The sequence below is a fragment of the Bidens hawaiensis genome, unplaced genomic scaffold (assembly GCF_021521415.1).
Source record: "Bidens hawaiensis isolate Kalapana, Puna unplaced genomic scaffold, B.hawaiensis_p1.1 tig00004020_1, whole genome shotgun sequence".
Classification (NCBI taxonomy): domain Eukaryota; kingdom Viridiplantae; phylum Streptophyta; class Magnoliopsida; order Asterales; family Asteraceae; genus Bidens; species Bidens hawaiensis.
In genome coordinates, this window is record NW_027491236.1 from 1605454 (window position 1) to 1625616 (window position 20163).

Here is a 20163-nt window from a genome sequence, read left to right on the forward strand (position 1 = left end):
TTGTGTGAGACAACTGATTTTCCAATACTGTCGTGATACTTTTCTAAACTCATGATAGATAGTCCAAATGTTTTTAAATACATTTTCAAAAGATTTTAAGTGCATTACAATGATTAAGTCTCTGTAGACTTACGAGATGGTTACTACTGGTATTGTGGGTTTTGTATACAATGCTTGTCTACTGGGCTATTGCACGTTACTTATTAGACAAGTGTTAGCCAATAAGTAATATGACCACAGTCACAGATACAGTAGAGTGACAAGTAACTTTCGGTAATTTGTAAGCAGGCAGATGTAAAAACATCTTAATGCTGAAACCGTAAAATGTGTCGTTTATAAGGGAATGTACTCACCAGTATTTCCTGCAGATTAAATATTTTTAAACATTTTTCAGGTGACTTGTTACAGACAAAGGAATAATACTTTCGGGCTTCCAGCTTAAATAAGTGGTTTGTCACCAGAATAAAGAAACATGTTTTGTAAATTAAGGTTTATTCCTATAAAACCTATGTTTGTATAAAAATGGGTTTTAATCCCAGTTAATGAAATAAGAATCATGGTGTTTTACAACTCTGATCATTTTTTCTAATTACGGTCCTAATGTAATATTCCGCTGTAAATTATTTTAATAAACATCGATACCACCACTCGATGTTCGTGGCTCCCCTCCCGGGGTACAGGGGTCGGGGGCTGTGACATAAACACCCGCTTATGACGCTTACGAGCTATTTACATAGGATCGTCAAAACCTAAACAGCCGTTTAAAAGGTAAAACTGGTGATGCGACAGAGAGAGTGAGTGTCCAAAAAAGAGACAACCCACTTTATGTGATGTATATATAGAAGCCCTTTGACAAAAACATCTACATCAATATATCAACCACTCCTTTAATAATAAAACAAGCAAGCGATGAGCATAGTCAACCGTTAATCCTAGTCCCCTTGACAAACTGAGTACAAACAAGTTATATTACTATTATACAACAAAATGAAATATAATACAAAAACAATTATTACTATTACTGTTACACACCATATGAATAAACATGCACTATGCACACAAAATAATCAAATATGAGATGATGCAGTTTCATGACATCATGTCATGAAACGCTTAATGTATAAGGCTACAGGCGCATAACATTACAAGCATTCTCATTGGGCCTGACAATGACCGTGAATGGCAAGCAACAAAAAGAATTTAGAAAATTTGAACATCACGGTCGTGTGTGAAATATTTGTCTTGTGTTTTAAACTCAAAATATCGATTGTGCATAAATAACTTCAACATGATGCAGCTTGCCAAAATCATTTAGAGAACACCCTTTTCATAATAGGAACCGTAGGCATGATTAAAGAAAAACCATAGCAGGTTGAAAAAAAACTACCTCCTACTCTTCGTGTGTAACCTTAAAAGGTTTGTGCCAGTAACAGGAGACAAGGACATGTGTATCAATTATGTAGCGCATGCATGTCTGTTGTAAGAAGAGTAAAACTCCTGCTATCGAAGAAAAAGAGGTTCAAAGCTACAAACTCAGGATTTAATAAACTGTTTACTAAGTACATATGCAACGAGTAATTAGGATGCCAATCAAACCAACACCAAATCAAAGCAAAATCTTGATAGCCAAAAAATGAACAAAAACTTTCTTAAGTTCGCTATCACAAGTGTATCCAAATGCAGATTTCATTCAGTTATGCGTCTTTAAATATCTTCGGAATCACTTCATGTGCACTGATATCTAACGCCACTGGGTCCCTGCAAATAAATATTATAATGTGGACCATTATACCTTCTATTTCTCCTTACACTCCAAACTAATGCAAGTTTCAAGAGAATGGTAAAAATGTAATGAAGTATACAAACCTGCATAGTACTTGGCCTTCTTCGGAAGAACTAGGAACAAACCATTCTTTTCTAACGAGAGGCGATTCAAACTCCACAAAAAACCCGTCACTTTGTCCATGCTTCCATCTCCTCGGTCCCTGTCCTTTCCACACCTGTAAATCAAGAAACGCATCAAGTGGTTCAGATCATGAAATACACAATAAATGAATTGAAAGTATACATAAAAGATATCCACATTACCTGCGGATAGGATATGACACTCTTGGGTACAATTAAGCATGCTGCATGAGAAAACGATTCCACTGCATACTGCCTTAAAAAGGAAACACAATCACCATGTGTATGTGGCGACTCAAATGCCTGTTCAATAAAAAAGTCAACATCTTTAGAAGCGGGTCAATCAGGTTATGTTTATCTCAAATGGGTTGACTAAAAAACATACCTTGTCAACATTGACCACGGGTGCATATTTTTCAGTGTCGGTTTTTTCCTTATCGAGCAAGAAATAAACACGCGCATCAACTTTTGATGTTTGATGCCATGATTTAACCGCAGTCTCCATTGTTTCAACCACAAACGAGAAAATCTCTTTCCAAGATTCCTCACTACCATACTTCTGTGCCTGAAAAAAATAACAACTTCAAAATCTACTCACTTTATTTTTCACACAAAGAAAACAAAATAAACAAAACTAAATTACCAATTCAAATTTAAAACCATCCAAGTGTTTGGCCAGATCAACATTGGATCTCATATTATCCACTTCTTCTGACCGTTTTTTATCCTTTGACAACTGTGTAATCCTCTTGATCTTTTTCGACACCTCTGTACTTTGTGGATTATGCTGTGAGGCTAATCTAAAGGCTTCCAACGCCTACATTACACATAAGCATAAACATTAACACTATTAGGATAATAAAAATACAAAATACATCTAGAAAGACTGTTATCATACATCATCGTATCGCTCCAAGGCCTCTAATACACACCCTTTCCTGAAATAACCCTGTGGAACAAAAAATGAACACTTTTTTCAGAAACAAATTAACATCCACATTGGACAATATATAACAGATTATAGGTTCTCTTTTACTATTACTACCTTGTCCCAGCTGGGATTCAAAGATATGGTTGTTTCCGCATCACTCAGTGCTTTTTGTAGCTTAACAAGATTTAGGAACGCTGCAGCGCGATTGCTAAAAAGTAGAATAAACAAAAACAGATTTTAGTTATGTTAATTCTCAAATCTCAAACCATCAATTAAACCAACTAACATCAAGGAACAGGTCAAACGGGCGGAAAATGTCCGCAATTTCTACTTGTTTTTCCGATCAGATTTAGGGTTTTGTATCTAGCGGAAGGATATCCTAGAAAGGTCTATTTTGCCTAAATAGCCTAAAAAAGATTTCTGTTTTGGATCGAAACCGGCTCAAATGAACTCCAATTGAACTCATTTCTGCGGCATCAGAACCTACTCTAACACTAAGCCCTAAAGCTAAAGCTCAAAAGCTAAGCTGGTAGAGTTGCATCGGGCAGTTACAATACCGCAGAAACGAGTTCAATCGGAGTTGGTTTGAGCCGGTTACACATAAAATAACGCCCCTATTTATTTTTAGGTTTAGGCAAAATGAATTGTTTATTTGATCCTCAGTGTTTGTATATAATATAATATAATATAAAGATGATTAGAGATTCGATATATCCATTTTGAATTAAAGTGAATCAGACAGTAGTTTGTAAGTCATAACAACGGCGGTAGCGATTCATGTATGAATTTGTATTTGTGTATCAAGTAGCAGATAAATAACGAGTGTAGCTACCTGTAAAGGGTAGGGTTGGAAGGATCTTTCTTGATGGCTTGAGTGTATAAAGCTGCTGCCTTTAGGTAATTTCCGGCCTTGAAGAACTGGTTTCCTTGGTCTTTCAGTGATACCTCTGCTTTCGATTCCGCCATTGCAGCAGAGGTTTAATCGAGTAGTTTTAGGGTTTCTGTATTTTACTGTTAAATTGAGATGGGAATGGGAGAGAGGCGCCTGCCTTTGATGGGACAGATGCTACCTTGCTGTGGGTTTAATATGTTAATAATCTTATGCTTCTCTCTCAGATATGATATCTATTTAGTTCATTTAGCTTTCTACTCGTCTTACTTTACTATTTTTTTAACCGAAACTATACCGTCGGCCGACACTCGCCACAAGAACAGAACTCTCTCTGGCATAGCACACGGTGGGACCAAAACCTGGGTGGGCTCGGGATCTGAACTGACACCCTCGCAAAGCCTGACTCAAATCCGTCATTACCAATATACATCCAAAGTGACAAAAGTATAAATCAAGCTTGGAACGTAAGACTTTAAAAAAAAAATTCAAAGTAAAAATAGAACTAGAAAAGACATGAAAACTTAATAGTTAAGATAAGATAACAGATGAGTAGGATAACTTTTAAAGAATCGTTAACAGAAGAACTATGCATCCACAATATCATGTCTTACCAAATTAAACAAGTTGATCCTCTATCATTTTTAAATGTAAATAATGTGGACATATAGTTCGTTAGTTTTATTTTTTTAAAAGTATTCAATAATAAGATCGAGAGAATTCCCACTTTAATTCGAATGTGGTATTACAATAGTATATAAAAAACCTTTTTATAGCGTTTTGAACCAGGATATTTTAACAATGAGTTAAACGGTGTGTTTAGCTTTAGCAAAGTACACAGGTGCAATAGGTTTTTACGTTTTTGTTGGACACATTTACCCTTCACTGGCCTCTATTGGTCGTTTATCATCAAGTTCTTACTTTTTATTATAACCAAAATTCATTCTTTATATTATAATTGGCGTCATGTTAAAAGGTATAAGAATCATATAACACACCTATACATGATTCCATAAAAAAATCACATCTAATATAAGAGAGAACACAACTAAATAACCATGTAGTGTGTAACGTTTAAAAAGTAAAACAACCGGCACAAATAAATTACCCCTTTTTAAATTTATAATCATTGTTTTAGAACGAACTCAAATGTGTATATATTCACATATGTTGATAGTTAACCTCAACACTAACATCAAGAGCACTTTCCTAGTTTATTTTTCTCCAAACAGTCATACATTTGACTTGCAATTAAAATACATAAAGGGGGGGAAAAAAGATTAAATGCATATAGTCAATCATCCACATCAACAATTCAACATTCCTACAAGACTTCTACTTTGGTGTAGATCATATCATATACATGTATGAACTCAAACAAGTAACTTTACCTTTGTTTCATAACTACAAACAAATTTAGAAAGAACATAAACCAACAAAACAATAACCTCTACCTTCACTAAATGCATAAACATAATAATACTTCATTTGCATGTGCATAAAACCGCCATCATTAGTAGTTCAACAACGAGTATTTAACCCGCAGCCCGATCTTCCCTTTATCTACACCAAGTTTTGCCCCCGTAACCAGCCAATGACCCGGTACATCTTGCGGGCCCTTCGACATTTCCGTCATGTCCACAATCTTCGCAAGCTTCCCGGATTGACTCGGTCCGTCTCCTCCCTTATCATCACTGGGCTTTTGAAGATTATACGGGCTATGATCCCATACGGACCGACGTATGGTACACCCTGGTACTTTGGAGAAGAGAAGTTTGAGATGCAGGACACTTCTAGCACCAAAGTCCCATACCCCAAACTGGGCCCCAGTTACAATGTGGACCCCAGATAGATCGCCAATGTATGTCTCTGTGTGTTCTATGGGTGCAGTGCTTACATGTGAGAAGTTTTTCCACTTGATGGGCTCGAACCATCGGCTGTCCTGCTCTTCGGGTCCTTGCCACTTGGGTGCACCAATGGCCATGTGTGCATCCCAATGCGGTTGCAGGATTTTGGGAAGGGATACCAAGTGTTGTAAATGGACTGCTAGCCTGTTTTGCTTGCTTCCTTCTAAGTTGAGTCTTAGGCCCGTGACGGGCTTGCGCCCGACTGTCACCTGTAAATAAGGATGAATATAATGACTTATTTTGAGTAACAACCTTGACCCGCTTATATATAAGACAAAACAGTTTGAAAGTACAAAGTATAATTCAAGTGTTTACAATCTCCTAAATTGTTGTATTTAACAAAATCAGATTATAAACAGTTTTTAAAGTCATTATTATGCCAAATACTTAGGACATTTTAGAATGGATTCCAGCCGATCAATTATTTGGTTTGTTGCACGTTAAATGTTCGTTTCCTTTCTATTGCCACAATTTGACATCAACAAAGGTGGCACGAGGGCATGTAGAGCGGGAGGTCAAAACGGGTAATATTTTGTTAGTAATAGTAATAAAACATAATACTATATTAAATTATTAGTTAGTAACTTATGCGAGATATTTGACTTATACGTAATTTCAATAACATCTTATCTCAAAATATTGTTTTATGACTCCTAAATTTTCATTTACAGTATTTAATATTTCCTTTATTCAACCCATGTAATACACAGGTTTCTAACCTAGTTTAACATGCAGAGGGACTTCAATGTGCAAAAAGTTGACGGAGTTTGTAGGAAAGCTCCTAAAGTATGTTGATTTTTATGGTATTTACCCAAAATTATATGTAGGACTTTCGTATGCATTACAAATACACTTGCCATTTTTCTTTATTTTAGCCTTTTGATCTGACATGCTAATCTGTTTCAGGGCAATCCTATATTAATGGGAGGATATTGCTTCCTCAAGAAATCACTCAGTAAACGGGCTCATAAAATTTTAAAGAATACCTGCTCCAGACTTATGTAAAGCTTCGGGCCCATCAAACTAAACTGAAGAGATGGACAAACGGGTTCCTTTCTTTGAATGCTACTTTGTTCGGGAGCCCAAACTCGAGGTATTTGGAACTCCAAAAAATATTGTAAATCCTCTATAGGAGGCTTGTCTGGAAAAACGAGCAAATGTATGAGAATCTCAGGACTAATTGAATGTGTGACACATTTTTAGTTATAATACAAATTGATAACATTTGAGGTAAGGTCTTACATTCCAAATATAGGTCAATGGCACGGGTCAAATGTTTTATTCCGGGTACGCTTTGGTCAAGCAAAGAAACAATGGGAGTAAAAGTCATATTGATCACATCGGGTGCGGTTTCTACAGTTTCCGCCCATTTTGCATGACTTTGCTCAAGATCGTCCCCTCCTCTTCGCCTAAAAATAACCGTCACATCCTACAATAAAAAAGAAGAAAATTCGATTATTTTTTCAATACCACGTAATCACTTTTAGATTGCAAATTCAAACAAACCTTGTCCTTGTACTTTAACGGGCCCGAACTTGATTGGCTTTTTGAATCAACAAATCTGTGTTTTCCAATGTCTCTCACATAATTTTCAATGTCCGATATTGACAAAGGAGATGATTGATGTTGCTTTATATAAACTACATCTCTCCCTCCAACTGTTGTAGAGGTGACAATATGGGTGCCATAATTTTCAATAAAGCTGCAAAATTTATGATTATAAATTATAATAATCATATGAATATATGATACACTCATATGATTAGAGAAATATGACACAATCTTGTATAAAATCTGGTTTTCAGCTTCTAGAACATTCAGGAAATCATGAAATTCAATTTGTGGTGCATGCTCATTGATACACACTAACTGAATCTGTTAAAGTTGAACTATGTATTTATATGTATGTTACATCAATAATAATATATTTTATTAATAACTGATCAAATCGGTAATCCTAAAAAACACAGGTTTTTTAAAAATTGCTTTAATATAAGGATTGATCATTGTTTTGATATCAATTATCGTAATTATATCCATATATTAGTTATTTGTGTTTATTATTAAAAAAAAGCCGAAACCATCTTGACATGTTTTGACACAAATCTAAGAGAGCACTTATAAAATTATTGGATTAGTATTGAAATACAATAGTCTTTCTAATCATATTTAACACACTACTAATTTATCAACAAAAAGAAAATACGGACATGAAGTGTTGTGAGTCAACCCAACACGTTTGACCCGTCCTGTGCATATAACTTACCTGGCTAAGGATGCAGGATCCCAGGAATACGGAACCGCACGCTTGACTTCATCAAGCAAAACAAAATCTGAAGGTTCTAGATGAACCTCGTATAACGGAACTATGTATCCAATCATTGCAAGGGATTTTGTTGATGATGCATCAACTTGCCTCGATCCGGTAAAATTAAACATGGCATTAAAGCTTCCAAGAGGAATGTCACTGCTGAGATTCGATTTCATATTGAAGTATTTTGACATCTACAGTTACATAAACCAGTCATCAGCATTTAAAGAAAAAAATCTTCTTTTCCAAAATAATATTAAAAACGATCAATAACCAGCATTGTTTACACAGACTGTATTTATGTGATTCAATGTTACACTTTCCGAATTGATCAAACGGTAACATATATCGCTAGACGCGCCAATTCTAAACAAATGTTGTATGCATAAAACTTAATGCTCATAATTTAAAAGATTCTAAAACATAATAATGATCATGATTTGATGCTCATGAAGTAATGACAAGAATCCCTGAACTAGGATCACGGCTTAAACCTTCATCATGAAAACGTTACACGATTAACAGACATAAAAAGCCGATTTCTTTATAAAATCTAAACCCAACAAATGGGGCATAATGATCATCCACCATTGTCAATACAGCAACTATTATTCCACCAAAAACCAAAAGTTTTATTAAAAAACCCCCAAATTTCAACAACTTCCAACACGCCCACCAGCTGTTCGACGAATTGCCCACCTCAATTACCAAATCCAATTCAAATCATTCAAACCCACAACAAACAAATTCCCAATTTAAACAAATTAACACAGAATCAGTCAATCAGACCTCATGGAAGTTAAAAATCGGTGTGGCTTCAGTGTTTCTTTCGCCCGTAGAATAATCAATATCCACCGAAACATTAGGGATCGTAACATCGTCGGAAAACACAAGGTCTTTGGTGTGCTGATCGTCCAAGTGAACCAACCGAGACCCAGGTGCGCCTTTGCAGTAGAGAAGCCTGATGTCAGAGGTGACGTCAAACCCACGACCGAGTGCTTGAATTGAGTTCTTGAGAGTTGTGGTCAAGGCGTTGGTTTTGTCTTCCATGGAAGAATGATGGTAATCTATCATTACAGCAGGTTTCGATAACTACGATGTAGATGGCGATGGTGACGGTGATGGATTAGGTGAAGAAAAATTATGAAGAGATTGGAGCAGCAAAGGTTTGAATTTGGTGTGTGTGTTGGACTTTGACGGTGTGTGGTTGAATTATGGTATGGTGGTGATGAGTTTGACTTGAATATCATATCATTATCATAGATAATAATAAATGTGTAACAAACGCGTTTTTAAGGGCTAGTGTCTTTATGTATGTATGTATGTATGTTTTGTCAAGTAACTTAACCTACTACTTTAAGTCACAAATTCAGACCATGATTTCCAGAAACAGGGCGGCATTGACTTGTGAAAAGAATGATGTTTTTTATTACCTATTTAGATTTAGATTAACGTTTTTGGCGTGAAGAGAATTTATGGGAGGTGGAGGAGAGAGGAGGAGAGAAGGTGTGACGGATATGTATTGTTAGAAAGAAGAAGAGAGTGGACGTTATGAAAAGAGGGGTTGGTCGTTTGGCAACCCACCCGTGAAGAGGGACTGCAAGTGGTTTTATAGTGTGTTCGGAGTTAAGCGGTCAGACTTATTAGGTTAAATGGATGAGTTAAGATTAGGCATGTGGATTGGTCCCTGGAGATATTTATTTAATATTTGACGTAAAAGGTAGCTACACGTGTATCTTTGAGTTACTTTATATGTTATGTGTTATTAGCTCTGGATAGTTCGGTATAGCGTGATTTAATTATTGTTATTCTTTGTTACATCACAAAGTTATTGCGGCTACTTAAATATTGTTCTCCTTTCTCACGTCACGAAGTTATTAGGGCAATTTAACCATTATTCTTTGTTACGTGTCACACCCCGACCAATGAAGGCGGAAACGTCGAGGCGCGACATGATTGCTCATTGCACAATAACACTATAAAGTTAAAATATTTAAACAACTCATTTAAATCCATATCATCATAAATAACACAACAATTGTTCATACAAAATGCCAAATAGATAGATAAACAAATAACTTGTTCTTTTATTTTCTAATATCCTAAAGCCAAGATAATAAGTTTCTTCAAGTAATCCAATCAAGCTAACATCAAACCTGTAACATTGCATAAAATAGAGTTTGTCAACACGAAGGTTGGTGAGCAATTTTCATAGTTTTGGACAATAAGTATATAGTATGAAATCCACAACTAGTATATGAAAACAATAAATAATAGCAACAATTTAGATAAATGAAACCATCAATAAGAATACATTGACGAACCGTTAATAAGAATACATTGACGACAATAATGGAATCGTCAATAAGAATACATTAACGACACCTTTCTATATGGGGATACCATATATACTCGGAATTAACGTATGATCATACTTTGATGAGGCTACCCGCCTTAGCATTCAAGAGGCTACCCGCCTTAGCATTCAAGAATTTGCACATAATCATGTAAAGCATATAACACCAAATCGAGCATTTATTTAAGTAAACATATACAATACGTGTTGTGGTTTAAGACTCAAGTATAAATCATTTGAATTTGAATAAGTATGCAATGCCACCCTCAAAACGAAAGATGGAAAACGGGGGATGAAAAAGTACTCACATTAACAAGTAACTTGAAAGATAGTGTCGTGAATAATCGGAGAGATCGGTTTAACGAGCAAAACCTATATTAAACGGGTCTTGTGTTAGTAGGTAGTCTTGGAAGGGTTTAAAATAAAATACATGACAAATAAAGTAAATAAATAAAGTTTAGGATTTAAAATGTAAATACTTGAGAAATTAAAGAAACGAGTTTTGTAAAATAAGTTTACTCGAAACCGGGTCTCGGTATTCTATTCATTAGTTTTTTTCTTTTTTTACTCAACCTATGTTAAGTAATAAATGTGGGTTAAAATGCGATATTGCAAAACCTTTGGTTATAAGAATACCAAAACGAGGTTTAAACGAGTGTTCGGGTTTGTCGGTTCGAGACTTGATAATTGACCAAGCTCACAGTTAACTTCCCAAAATAATAAATGTTATGAGATAACTCAATAAAATCAAAATAGACTTAACCAAGTATGTAGTTCTATTGTGAAGAACCTTAACGTTCGTTAAGCGAGTATACGACCTTATCGGTTCGAACTTGTTATAAGATCAAGTTGGTTACCGACATGCCAAGTATGTTTAGAAATTAACTAAAATTGATTTAAAATATAATCTTGAAGAAAAATATGAGTTTTGGTGGCTAAAAACACACTTGTGTGTCTTAAGCGAGTGAACTCGGTTTAGTTCGGTTTTTGGTTCGGTCCTTGACTCGGAATAAGACCGAGGATGGTTACCACATACCCAATTACCATGGAACTTGTAAAATAACTTATAAATAATAATACTCAAGTTTTACATTAAAAAAGTTAACAATAAAGCTTTTAAACAAAAGTTCGGTTTTTGGTTCGGTCCTTGACTCGGAATAAGACCGAGGATGGTTACCACATACCCAATTACCATGGAACTTGTAAAATAACTTATAAATAATAATACTCAAGTTTTACATTCAAAAAGTTAACAATAATGCTTTTAAACAAAAGTTCGGTTTTTGGTTCGGTTCTCAACTCGGGATGAAACCGAGGCTAGTCACCACATACCCAATACCATGGAACTTGACAAATATGAAAAATAAACTAAAATATGTAGAATTTAAGCAAGTATAACAAGTTATATGGTTAGATTTGTTAAATATATAAACAAGGACTACAAAGTCCTCCATGTAACCTTGCCTTACTAGTCCGACATTTCAACCGGCCGAGACCGGAGAAATGAAAGACCGAAGGTAAACAAGGAGTGTATATTATATATATGTTGTAACATCAAGCTTTAAGTATTGAGAAGTTAGTTAAAATGAAAGATTAGCTTATGAAGAACAACTTAGAATTCAAGAATTTGAGAGAGAAATGAAAAAATGAGCAAGTACAAATGAAGAAGATGGGTGTGTATATATAGGGTAAGTTGAATGGGTCTTTCATAAAGGGTGTTTCATGAAAATGGGTTGGTTATAGACCCAAGAAAGCACAAACTACAAATGGGTCTTTCAAGTCTCTATTTTGGTAGTTTTAGTCCATGGAGTTCGTTTTGAGCGTTTTCGTTAAGAACCGAAAAGCGTGTTTTTTTTTATCCAACAACTATAAAACAAATATTTAACATTTAATTCATCATTTTGATAATATCGAAAGGTTCGGGATACAAAATGGGTCGGGTTTACATTAAGAATACAAGTATAAAATAACCCGAAATTGACAAATGTCACATTACGTCACGAAGTTATTATGGCATGCTTGATATTCGATGATTAAGGATTAGATTCCATCCTCTAATTTGGCTATATAGGGGTACCATCATACTGTTTGTATAGGATTTATTACGTGTCTATCAAGCGTACGGAAAACTTAAGTTGAATTATTTCTGTTAAACCTACCATGTTAAGTTCTTAACTTAAATTCATTTTATTATGAAAAACACACGCACACATGTTGGAGGCTCCCGTTATCTCAATTGTTGTGTCATCCTCATCCTCAACGACCCCTACGTTGTATCCATCATAGGCGACCCCCTTTGCAGATTTTGTTATTAAATCACCTTGGTTTTATAGTGATATAGTTGGCAAACATCTAAAACATAAAAATAAATTGCATTAAATGCTTGGTGCAACTTATTCAGTTTATTCTCTTATTAAAATTAAAAACCTATCATGTTTCAGCTACACATCATCGAAACAATTAGTGTGAACTCCTTAGTAGGAGTAAGTGGTACTTGACTGCCCACCAAGGAAGTGGCAACTGAGCCCGAACTCCTTAATTAGTAGGAGTACGTGGTACTTCACTACTCACTAAGTGGGTGCTAACCGAGCATCAGTAACCACCCACGAGAAGTGACAACCGGCTCGCGACAATACGAATGTGTGAAAGGACAAATACGACATCAAAGCGTCACACTACTTCCATTACAATTGCCCTTACCCGTCCATTACAATTGCCCTTACCCATGCCAGACGGACATTAACAAGTTAGGATACTAGTTTCTTGTGAGGCTCCCTTTTATATGCTATTTTAAAATTTGCGACATCAAAGCGCCACATTAAGTTTACGACATCAAAGTGCCAAATTATGCCCGTTACCCACGCCCGTCAAACGCCCATTACCAGGCTTGACAGACGACACGAATTAGGATACTTAATAATTTCTTGTGTGAGGATCCCTTTTATATGCTATTTTTATTTTAAAGTTTGTTTCAAAGTAAATCCCTCAATAATTTCCAGACCTACAAAGTAAATCCCTCGCTCACACCAATAAATTATCTATCTAGCTTTCACAACTTCGAATATCGGTGGCTCTTTCACGTCTGTAATGAATATAGAACGTTTAGTCCGTCAGATCACAGGTATAAATATCCTATTTATTTTAAACACATACCATTATATAATAAGTTTCCCCTAGCAGTCCATTATTAATTATTTGCTACTACAACAAATCTACATGAAGCCTACTACGTATGCAAGTCGAGCCTCACATAAACCACCATTAGCTCACGAGTACTCAGTATGTGTCTTGATCTGAGTGCTTTCAACGTCTACTTCAAAACACTTCTTGTGTTGTCTCCAGTAATCAGCCATTGGGTTTATCCACTCCGGCTCTGGATCTCCATTCTCGACTTCATGAGATCGTCCTTCAATATCTTGTAGTTATCGTCTCTCTTCTTCACCAACTCCGGCTTCACAACACCATCACCCTCAGCTTGCGGGGACACCATTAACGATGGTAGCCCCAATGAAAGCTTGTCGCCTCTATCGGTTTGCCATGTGCACCAAAACTTGCCGTAAGTTTTGGCTAGGTTCGTTAGCTCCGGCATGATAATCATATCCGGCATTCGCGGGTGTACCCAAAGACCAGACTTCACCTTAAAACAACAAATTAGCGTAATGTAATAATTACTCGATCTAGAGAATTTATTATTATATTTTGTTGTAGCATAATAATAATTATAATAATTAATTAATTACGCTACAAAAAAATAACTAGCGTAATAAAATCACTCTATTGGCCCACCACTTCATTGTAAATCGTTTGGTTGTTTTTTAATGATATATAAGTCGAGTTGGTATTCTTAAAAAAAATGGCATAGTTATTAATGTTCATGTACTTGCAAAAATGCCACCGCACAAATTTCTTTCTGCAGTTTGCACGAGTACACGCACGTTTTGTACAATAAGAATCCTTTGTATATTTTGTATAACACATTAATTTAATTTTTACATTAACTTTCCTAACATATATAATATATTACCTCGTAGTAGAGGCGGCAAATGGGTTGGGTTGGGTTAAAACGGGTCATGGGTCGGAACGGGTTAGGGTTGAAACGGGTTAGGGTCGAAACGGGTCACTTAAAAAAAGGGTTGTTTTGGTTCGGGTCGGAACGGGTTAGGGTCAACAGGTTCGGGTTATAACGGGTCAAGGTTGGAACGGGTCAAAACGCGTTTAAGCGATTTTTCAGTTCGTTTCAGCGCGTAACAGCTCGTTTAAGCGATTTTTCAGTTCGTTTCAGCACATAACAGCTCGCTTAAGCGATTTTTCAGTTCCTTTCAGCGCGTAACAGCTCGCTTAAGCGATTTTTCAGTTCGTTTCAGCGCGTAACAGCTCGTTTAAGCGATTTTTCAGTTCGTTTCAGCGTGTAACAGCTCGTTTAAACGATTTTTCAGTTCGTTTCAGCGCGTAACAGCTCGTTTAAGCGATTTTTCAGTTCGTTTCAGCGCGTAACAGCTCGTTTAAGCGATTTTTCAGTTCGTTTCATCGAGTAACAGCTCGTTTAAGCGATTTTAAAGTTCGTTTCAGCGTTTAACAGCTCGTTTAAGCGATTTTTCAGTTCGTTTCAGCGCGTAACAGCTCGTTTAAGCGATTTTTCAGCTTGTTTCAGCGCTTAACAGCTTGTTTAAGCGATTTTTCAGTTCGTTTCATCGCGTAACAGCTCGTTTAAGCGATTTTTCAGTTCGTTTCAGCGCATAACAGCTCGTTTAAGCGATTTTTCAGTTCGTTTCAGCGCGTAACAGCTCGTTTAAGCGATTTTTCAGTTCGTTTCATCACGTAACAGCTCGTTTAAGCGATTTTTCAGTTCGTTTCATCGCGTAACAGCTCGTTTATGCGATTTTTCAGTTCGTTTCAGCACGTAACAGCTCGTTTAAGCAATTTTTCAGTTCGTTTCAGCACGTAACAGCTTGTTTAAGCAATTTTTCAGTTCCTTTCAACACGTAACAGCTTGTTTAAGCGATTTTTCAGTTCCTTTCAGCACGTAACAGCCTGTTTAAGCGATTTTTCAGTTCATTTCAGCATGTAACAGCCTGTTTAAGCGATTTTTCAGCTCATTTCAGCACGTAACAGCTCGTTTAAGCGATTTTTCAGCTTGTTTCAGCACTTAACTGCTTGCTTTAGCGATTTTTCAGTTCCTTTCATCACTTAACAGCTTGTTTCAGCATGTTTTTGTTTCGTTGTTGTCGACATTTCAGTTTCGGTTAATTTGTCGATTTTTTTTTAACGAGGACAACGGACGAAACGTTTTAGTTTTTTTACATTTTTTATTTTTGTTTTATTTTTTGAGTTATGATTTTTTTATTAATTGTTTTGAATATTTTTTGATGATTTCTATTAAGATCAAAATCCCTCAAAAAAAAATTCAAAAAAAACAAATAAAAAATCATAACTCAAAATATAAACAAATAACGAAAAAAGTAAAAAACCAAAATATTTTCACCGTTAACCTCATTCATCAAAAAAAAAAAAAAAAAAAAAAACTCGACAAATTAACCGAAACCGAAATGTCGACGAAAACGAATCAAAAACCTTAATCGACCCGTCTAGTGCGAAAACTCGAAAGAAACCGAAACCCAACCCGTCCAGTGCTAAAACTCGTGTCGGCACGAAAGCTGATCCGAGCCGAAACCTAAACCGATATCGTTCCAATCTAAAACCCATTTTAACCCGAACATGTCACTTTTCCTTAATACACTAACCCACATCGACCCATGTAGTTAAATTTGTCAACCCATTTTGACCCAAAAATAAGAATGTGGAATTTCAAGTGACCCATTTTGACCCATTTATTTAAAACCTATGACCCAATTCAACCCATTTGAATTTTAAAACAACCCAAATTGACTCATTTGAAATGGTTTGGGTCAAGGTTGCCACCCCTACCTCGTAGGCATGAGAGTGCCATAGTTTTTGTTCCTCAGGTGGCAGTTTTTCAAATATATCATCAGAAACTATATATTCTACCCCTAAAAAATCAAACAATCAAATTATATCAAACCTCACTTAATTATTACAAAACCAAATGATCAAAATAATATTATATACCAATAAGATTTCCGCTAGAGTTATCATAAACCGTTGCTTGCAGGAAGTCCTGGTTAACTCGTGTAATAAAATGATGCGTCTCGATTTGTCGACTCATATCATGACTATACAAAGCAAAAGTACAAGCATGCTGGCTCATGTGGCTGATGGGTTTGAAGGATTTCAACATCTGAGCACCTTTGTCTAGAATTTGTTGTCCCATTGATAACGGTTTGGCGGCCATCGGTTCACCGTTCTTTTCGGCTCCGGCTCCGTTCTGGTTATTAGTTGAAGACATCGTCGGCCGTCACCGAGGAATTAAAGTTCCAATTGTGGTTTGATTGTGATCAAGAAATAGGAAGAAGTTAAGAGAGGTGGCGAGTGATGGTGTGACAAGGGGTGCCACGTGTTGGAGATTTTTGTACACGTGTGATTGTGTTGTCTTGTTAATACTAAATCAAGTCAGTTTAAGTGCACAGGAAGATCTTTATTTTATAATATTCTAATTTTTTTAAATAAGTTATATTTTAAATAGGTCCTTATTTTACCAGGGTCCAAGCTCTAGCTTTACCCATCATAACTGTTTAAGACGAGCCTAGTTATGTAAATTCTATGTGTATCGTCATGCTTGTTTGTTTGTATTTACAGTTGTTTGTATTTTGTTTTTATTTTTATTTTCACTCTAATCCCGTATTTCTGTAGTTGTAGACATGTATAGACAAGCTTATACATATATAAATGCTTCAGTCCAATCTCAGCTTTTCTAACTCATCAATTCAACTCAGGGAGTATTTTAACCACACACACATTAGCATTGCGAAATGAGTGCATATAATGCATACTTCTTAATTGCCAAACACCAATTGGTAAAGATCTTAGTCTTCATAGTTTGATGATTGATTCTTGATCTCAAATTAAGGATTTTTTAGCATTCATAATCTTAATTCAACTTGTTAATCAAACATATATATGAGGCTTGTTGAGTACAATTATGAAGTTAAACGTCTTCAAACGGATACATGAGGTTCATAGAACTCAAATAAGAAGGTGAAATATAACTAACACATGCCATGCTTAGCCTATCCAAACTAGAATTTAACACATTATTCACATAAAGATAGGCAACCAAGTCTACCACACAAGCGAAACCACCCAAATACGTTAATTCTATACATGAACGACGAAATCAGGTAAATACAAACACGCTTCTCCTTCTATCTATTAATTTAGACGATTAGTGTTTATCTTACTACCAGTCCTACCGCAATGATGTAATAATATATTTGCTAGCTTATACTTTGTTTTGAATAATAATATAGAAAAATTGCAACAGTCTAAAGTGTATGTTGCTGACCAAGTAGGAAGTCAGAAGTTGTAACAAGTAAAGAGCTAAATGATCCAAGCTGCAAGTCACTAGAACAATTTGTTGACCAATAAATCACTTGCATCGTCTATAAACATGTCATATTTTATAAAACACTTCTACAATATCAATCTACCAGACTAATTTTCCGCAGTAATTGCCTCAAATATTAATAAAGAGAAAGCACAACAAAATTCCATTTCAAGGAAACATGTCAATTTACACCAAAGCCATGAAACTCACTCACTCATAACTCTGTCTTGCTGCTGCTACTGCGCTATACTGTGACGAAACATCTTTTAGTATCTGAATCACACCCTTCAAATCACTGCTACCCAATTCAAGTAGATCCTGCAGCAACCCGCCATCCACAATTTCTGTACGTACCATCTCAACTGCATCCTTCAACGGACCCTACATTCACATCACAAAAAAATTGAATCCAAAATCATATATGCTTCCAACATTCACTTTCTTCTAAGCGAAATTGGAATCTAGTTTACGTGGCATTAAGACCGAAAGTTGAAAATTAAGATTTAAAACACTGAGATATCGGTGATATATCGGTACCGATACTCTGACCGATATTTTGACGGATATTTCACATGTAGATCGACAACCGAGATTAACTGCATAGCATTGGAACCAAAAAAATGATAATAATATTGCTATCATGAAACAATGGAAGATAATAATACGTAATGAATCTTACCGGTTGACTGAAAACTTTAAGCAACCGATTCAACAACGATTTTGACACCGTAAGCACAGAACCATAATTCCTACGCACCCAGTCAACCCGATCCACCTCCGATTCCAAGCGAGTCAACTCAGTCAAACCCCTCATCAACTCGTTCATATCGGAAACAGCACCCATCATTTCAACCGACGCCGTTCTAACATCTCTCCACACGTAGTTTTTTAAGTAGTCCCATCCAACAGACTGTTGAGTTTTAACAAGATTATCAAAGTCATAAAAGTCCAATTGTATGAAAAACGCAGCGGATAAAAGATTTAAATCTTGTTAGTTTATAGTGTATAAAACCAATTTTATACATGTAAAACCCAAAATCGGATCCAGATACGAAATACATACTATCTAATACATGCATGTCACTATAAGTCCATGCATGTCATAACTACCTTTCAAGTAGCAAAACCGGGTGAAGAAGGAGATGACGGAAGGGCAAGAACTCCAACGGAGAAGCTCCTCAAGCTTGTATACCCCAAGCTCCAACAACACACCTTTAGCTAGGATTTTAGCACTTGAAAAACACCTCCTTGTTCTTCTTCTCCTTTGGCCGAAATTGGGAGAGAAAGGAGAAGAGTGAGAGTGTTTTTGATACTTGCAAAAATGTGATAATAAAAATGAAAGAGGGATTTGGTGGTCATTCAAAATGCACCACTCCATGGACCAATTGCCTTCTTTGCATGCACCCACTAAGGGAAAAATAATAATATAAAATGAAAGGAGAAAAAAGGGGGGGGGGGCACCCTCTTCCTTTATTATTATTATATATTTTTTTATTTTTTTTATATCATAAAACTCAATTGTGTTATTTCCAAAAATAAACATAACACAATATAGGTAACATGCTTGGTAGCCATTTTCACATATTGTTATTTAACCATCTTAAATAACACTATGAAATCCTCTCTCTCTCAAAATATAAATCATCCATATGATTTATTCATTTCACAAGTATATTGTATTTAGAAACCCTTTCCAAATAACATAAGTGTCTATATTTATTTACTTATGATCATATCATATATAAACAAATATAATCGGTGTTTGTCTAGCTTGTTATTGGGTATGACCCGACTTGGATCATGACGTACTAGCCACATCAATAATAATATGTGTCTTGGGCATAACGAGTCCAACAATCTCCCACTTGCACAAGATATATAGAAGATTGATGCAAGTAGCAAATACCGCCTAACTACGGTTTACTACCCCTAATACGCATGACAAAGTGTGTAAGGCCCCGAACCCGGTGACCCTACTTTAGCGTCGGATTTACTCATAAACACAGTTCTTCAAATCAGAGTTTATTAAAACTTTTCGCGGAATATAAAACGTCAATCATTTGTTACAAAACATTAAATCTTTTCCTTGATACCATAACACCAAAACTTTATATTTAAAACATCTTTACTTCTTTCTTCAGATGCCAGCCGTTCAATCCATGCCATGTGCCATCCTCATGCTAACTCTATAATCAGCTCACCTGCGTGCATACTAAAAGTCAGCTACGCTGAGTGAGTTCTAGTTAATCACATAATCATACAATACATTCTTGCATTTCATACTTTTATTCTTTCATACTTCTATACATTCATATATTCATACGTTTTAAAGAGCCTTTCGCCCTATAACCTCACAGATATTATAAGGGTCTGGTCCCTAACATCACAGATATTATAAGGGT

General features: G+C 35.8%; 3 protein-coding genes and 1 pseudogene across 4 annotated transcripts; all 4 read right to left on the reverse strand.

The window, feature by feature from the left end:
- Positions 1–1510: 1510 nt before the first annotated feature.
- Positions 1511–3844, reverse strand: LOC143625127 (uncharacterized). The gene is made up of 8 exons (XM_077095570.1): positions 3669–3844; positions 2951–3044; positions 2804–2854; positions 2549–2722; positions 2291–2470; positions 2089–2208; positions 1867–2000; positions 1511–1758 (listed from the first exon to the last, which is right to left on the reverse strand). Exons 1-8 carry the CDS (start codon positions 3800–3802, stop codon positions 1695–1697), a joined length of 951 nt encoding a protein of 316 aa, XP_076951685.1. The 5' UTR covers positions 3803–3844; the 3' UTR covers positions 1511–1694.
- Positions 3845–4982: 1138 nt separating this feature from the next.
- Positions 4983–9017, reverse strand: LOC143625180 (MACPF domain-containing protein CAD1-like). The gene is made up of 6 exons (XM_077095610.1): positions 8733–9017; positions 7899–8137; positions 7139–7334; positions 6875–7061; positions 6619–6773; positions 4983–5841 (listed from the first exon to the last, which is right to left on the reverse strand). Exons 1-6 carry the CDS (start codon positions 9015–9017, stop codon positions 5239–5241), a joined length of 1665 nt encoding a protein of 554 aa, XP_076951725.1. The 3' UTR covers positions 4983–5238.
- A 4533-nt stretch (positions 9018–13550) lies between these two features.
- On the reverse strand, positions 13551–16660 carry LOC143625181 (oil body-associated protein 2C-like; annotated as a pseudogene). The gene is made up of 3 exons (XR_013152232.1): positions 16387–16660; positions 16225–16307; positions 13551–13936 (listed from the first exon to the last, which is right to left on the reverse strand). The product of XR_013152232.1 is annotated as an oil body-associated protein 2C-like (transcript).
- Positions 16661–17806: 1146 nt separating this feature from the next.
- Positions 17807–18666, reverse strand: LOC143625129 (uncharacterized). The gene is made up of 2 exons (XM_077095571.1): positions 18441–18666; positions 17807–18142 (listed from the first exon to the last, which is right to left on the reverse strand). The coding sequence occupies exons 1-2, from the start codon at positions 18606–18608 to the stop codon at positions 17972–17974; spliced, it is 339 nt and encodes a 112-aa protein (XP_076951686.1). The 5' UTR covers positions 18609–18666; the 3' UTR covers positions 17807–17971.
- Positions 18667–20163: the final 1497 nt, after the last annotated feature.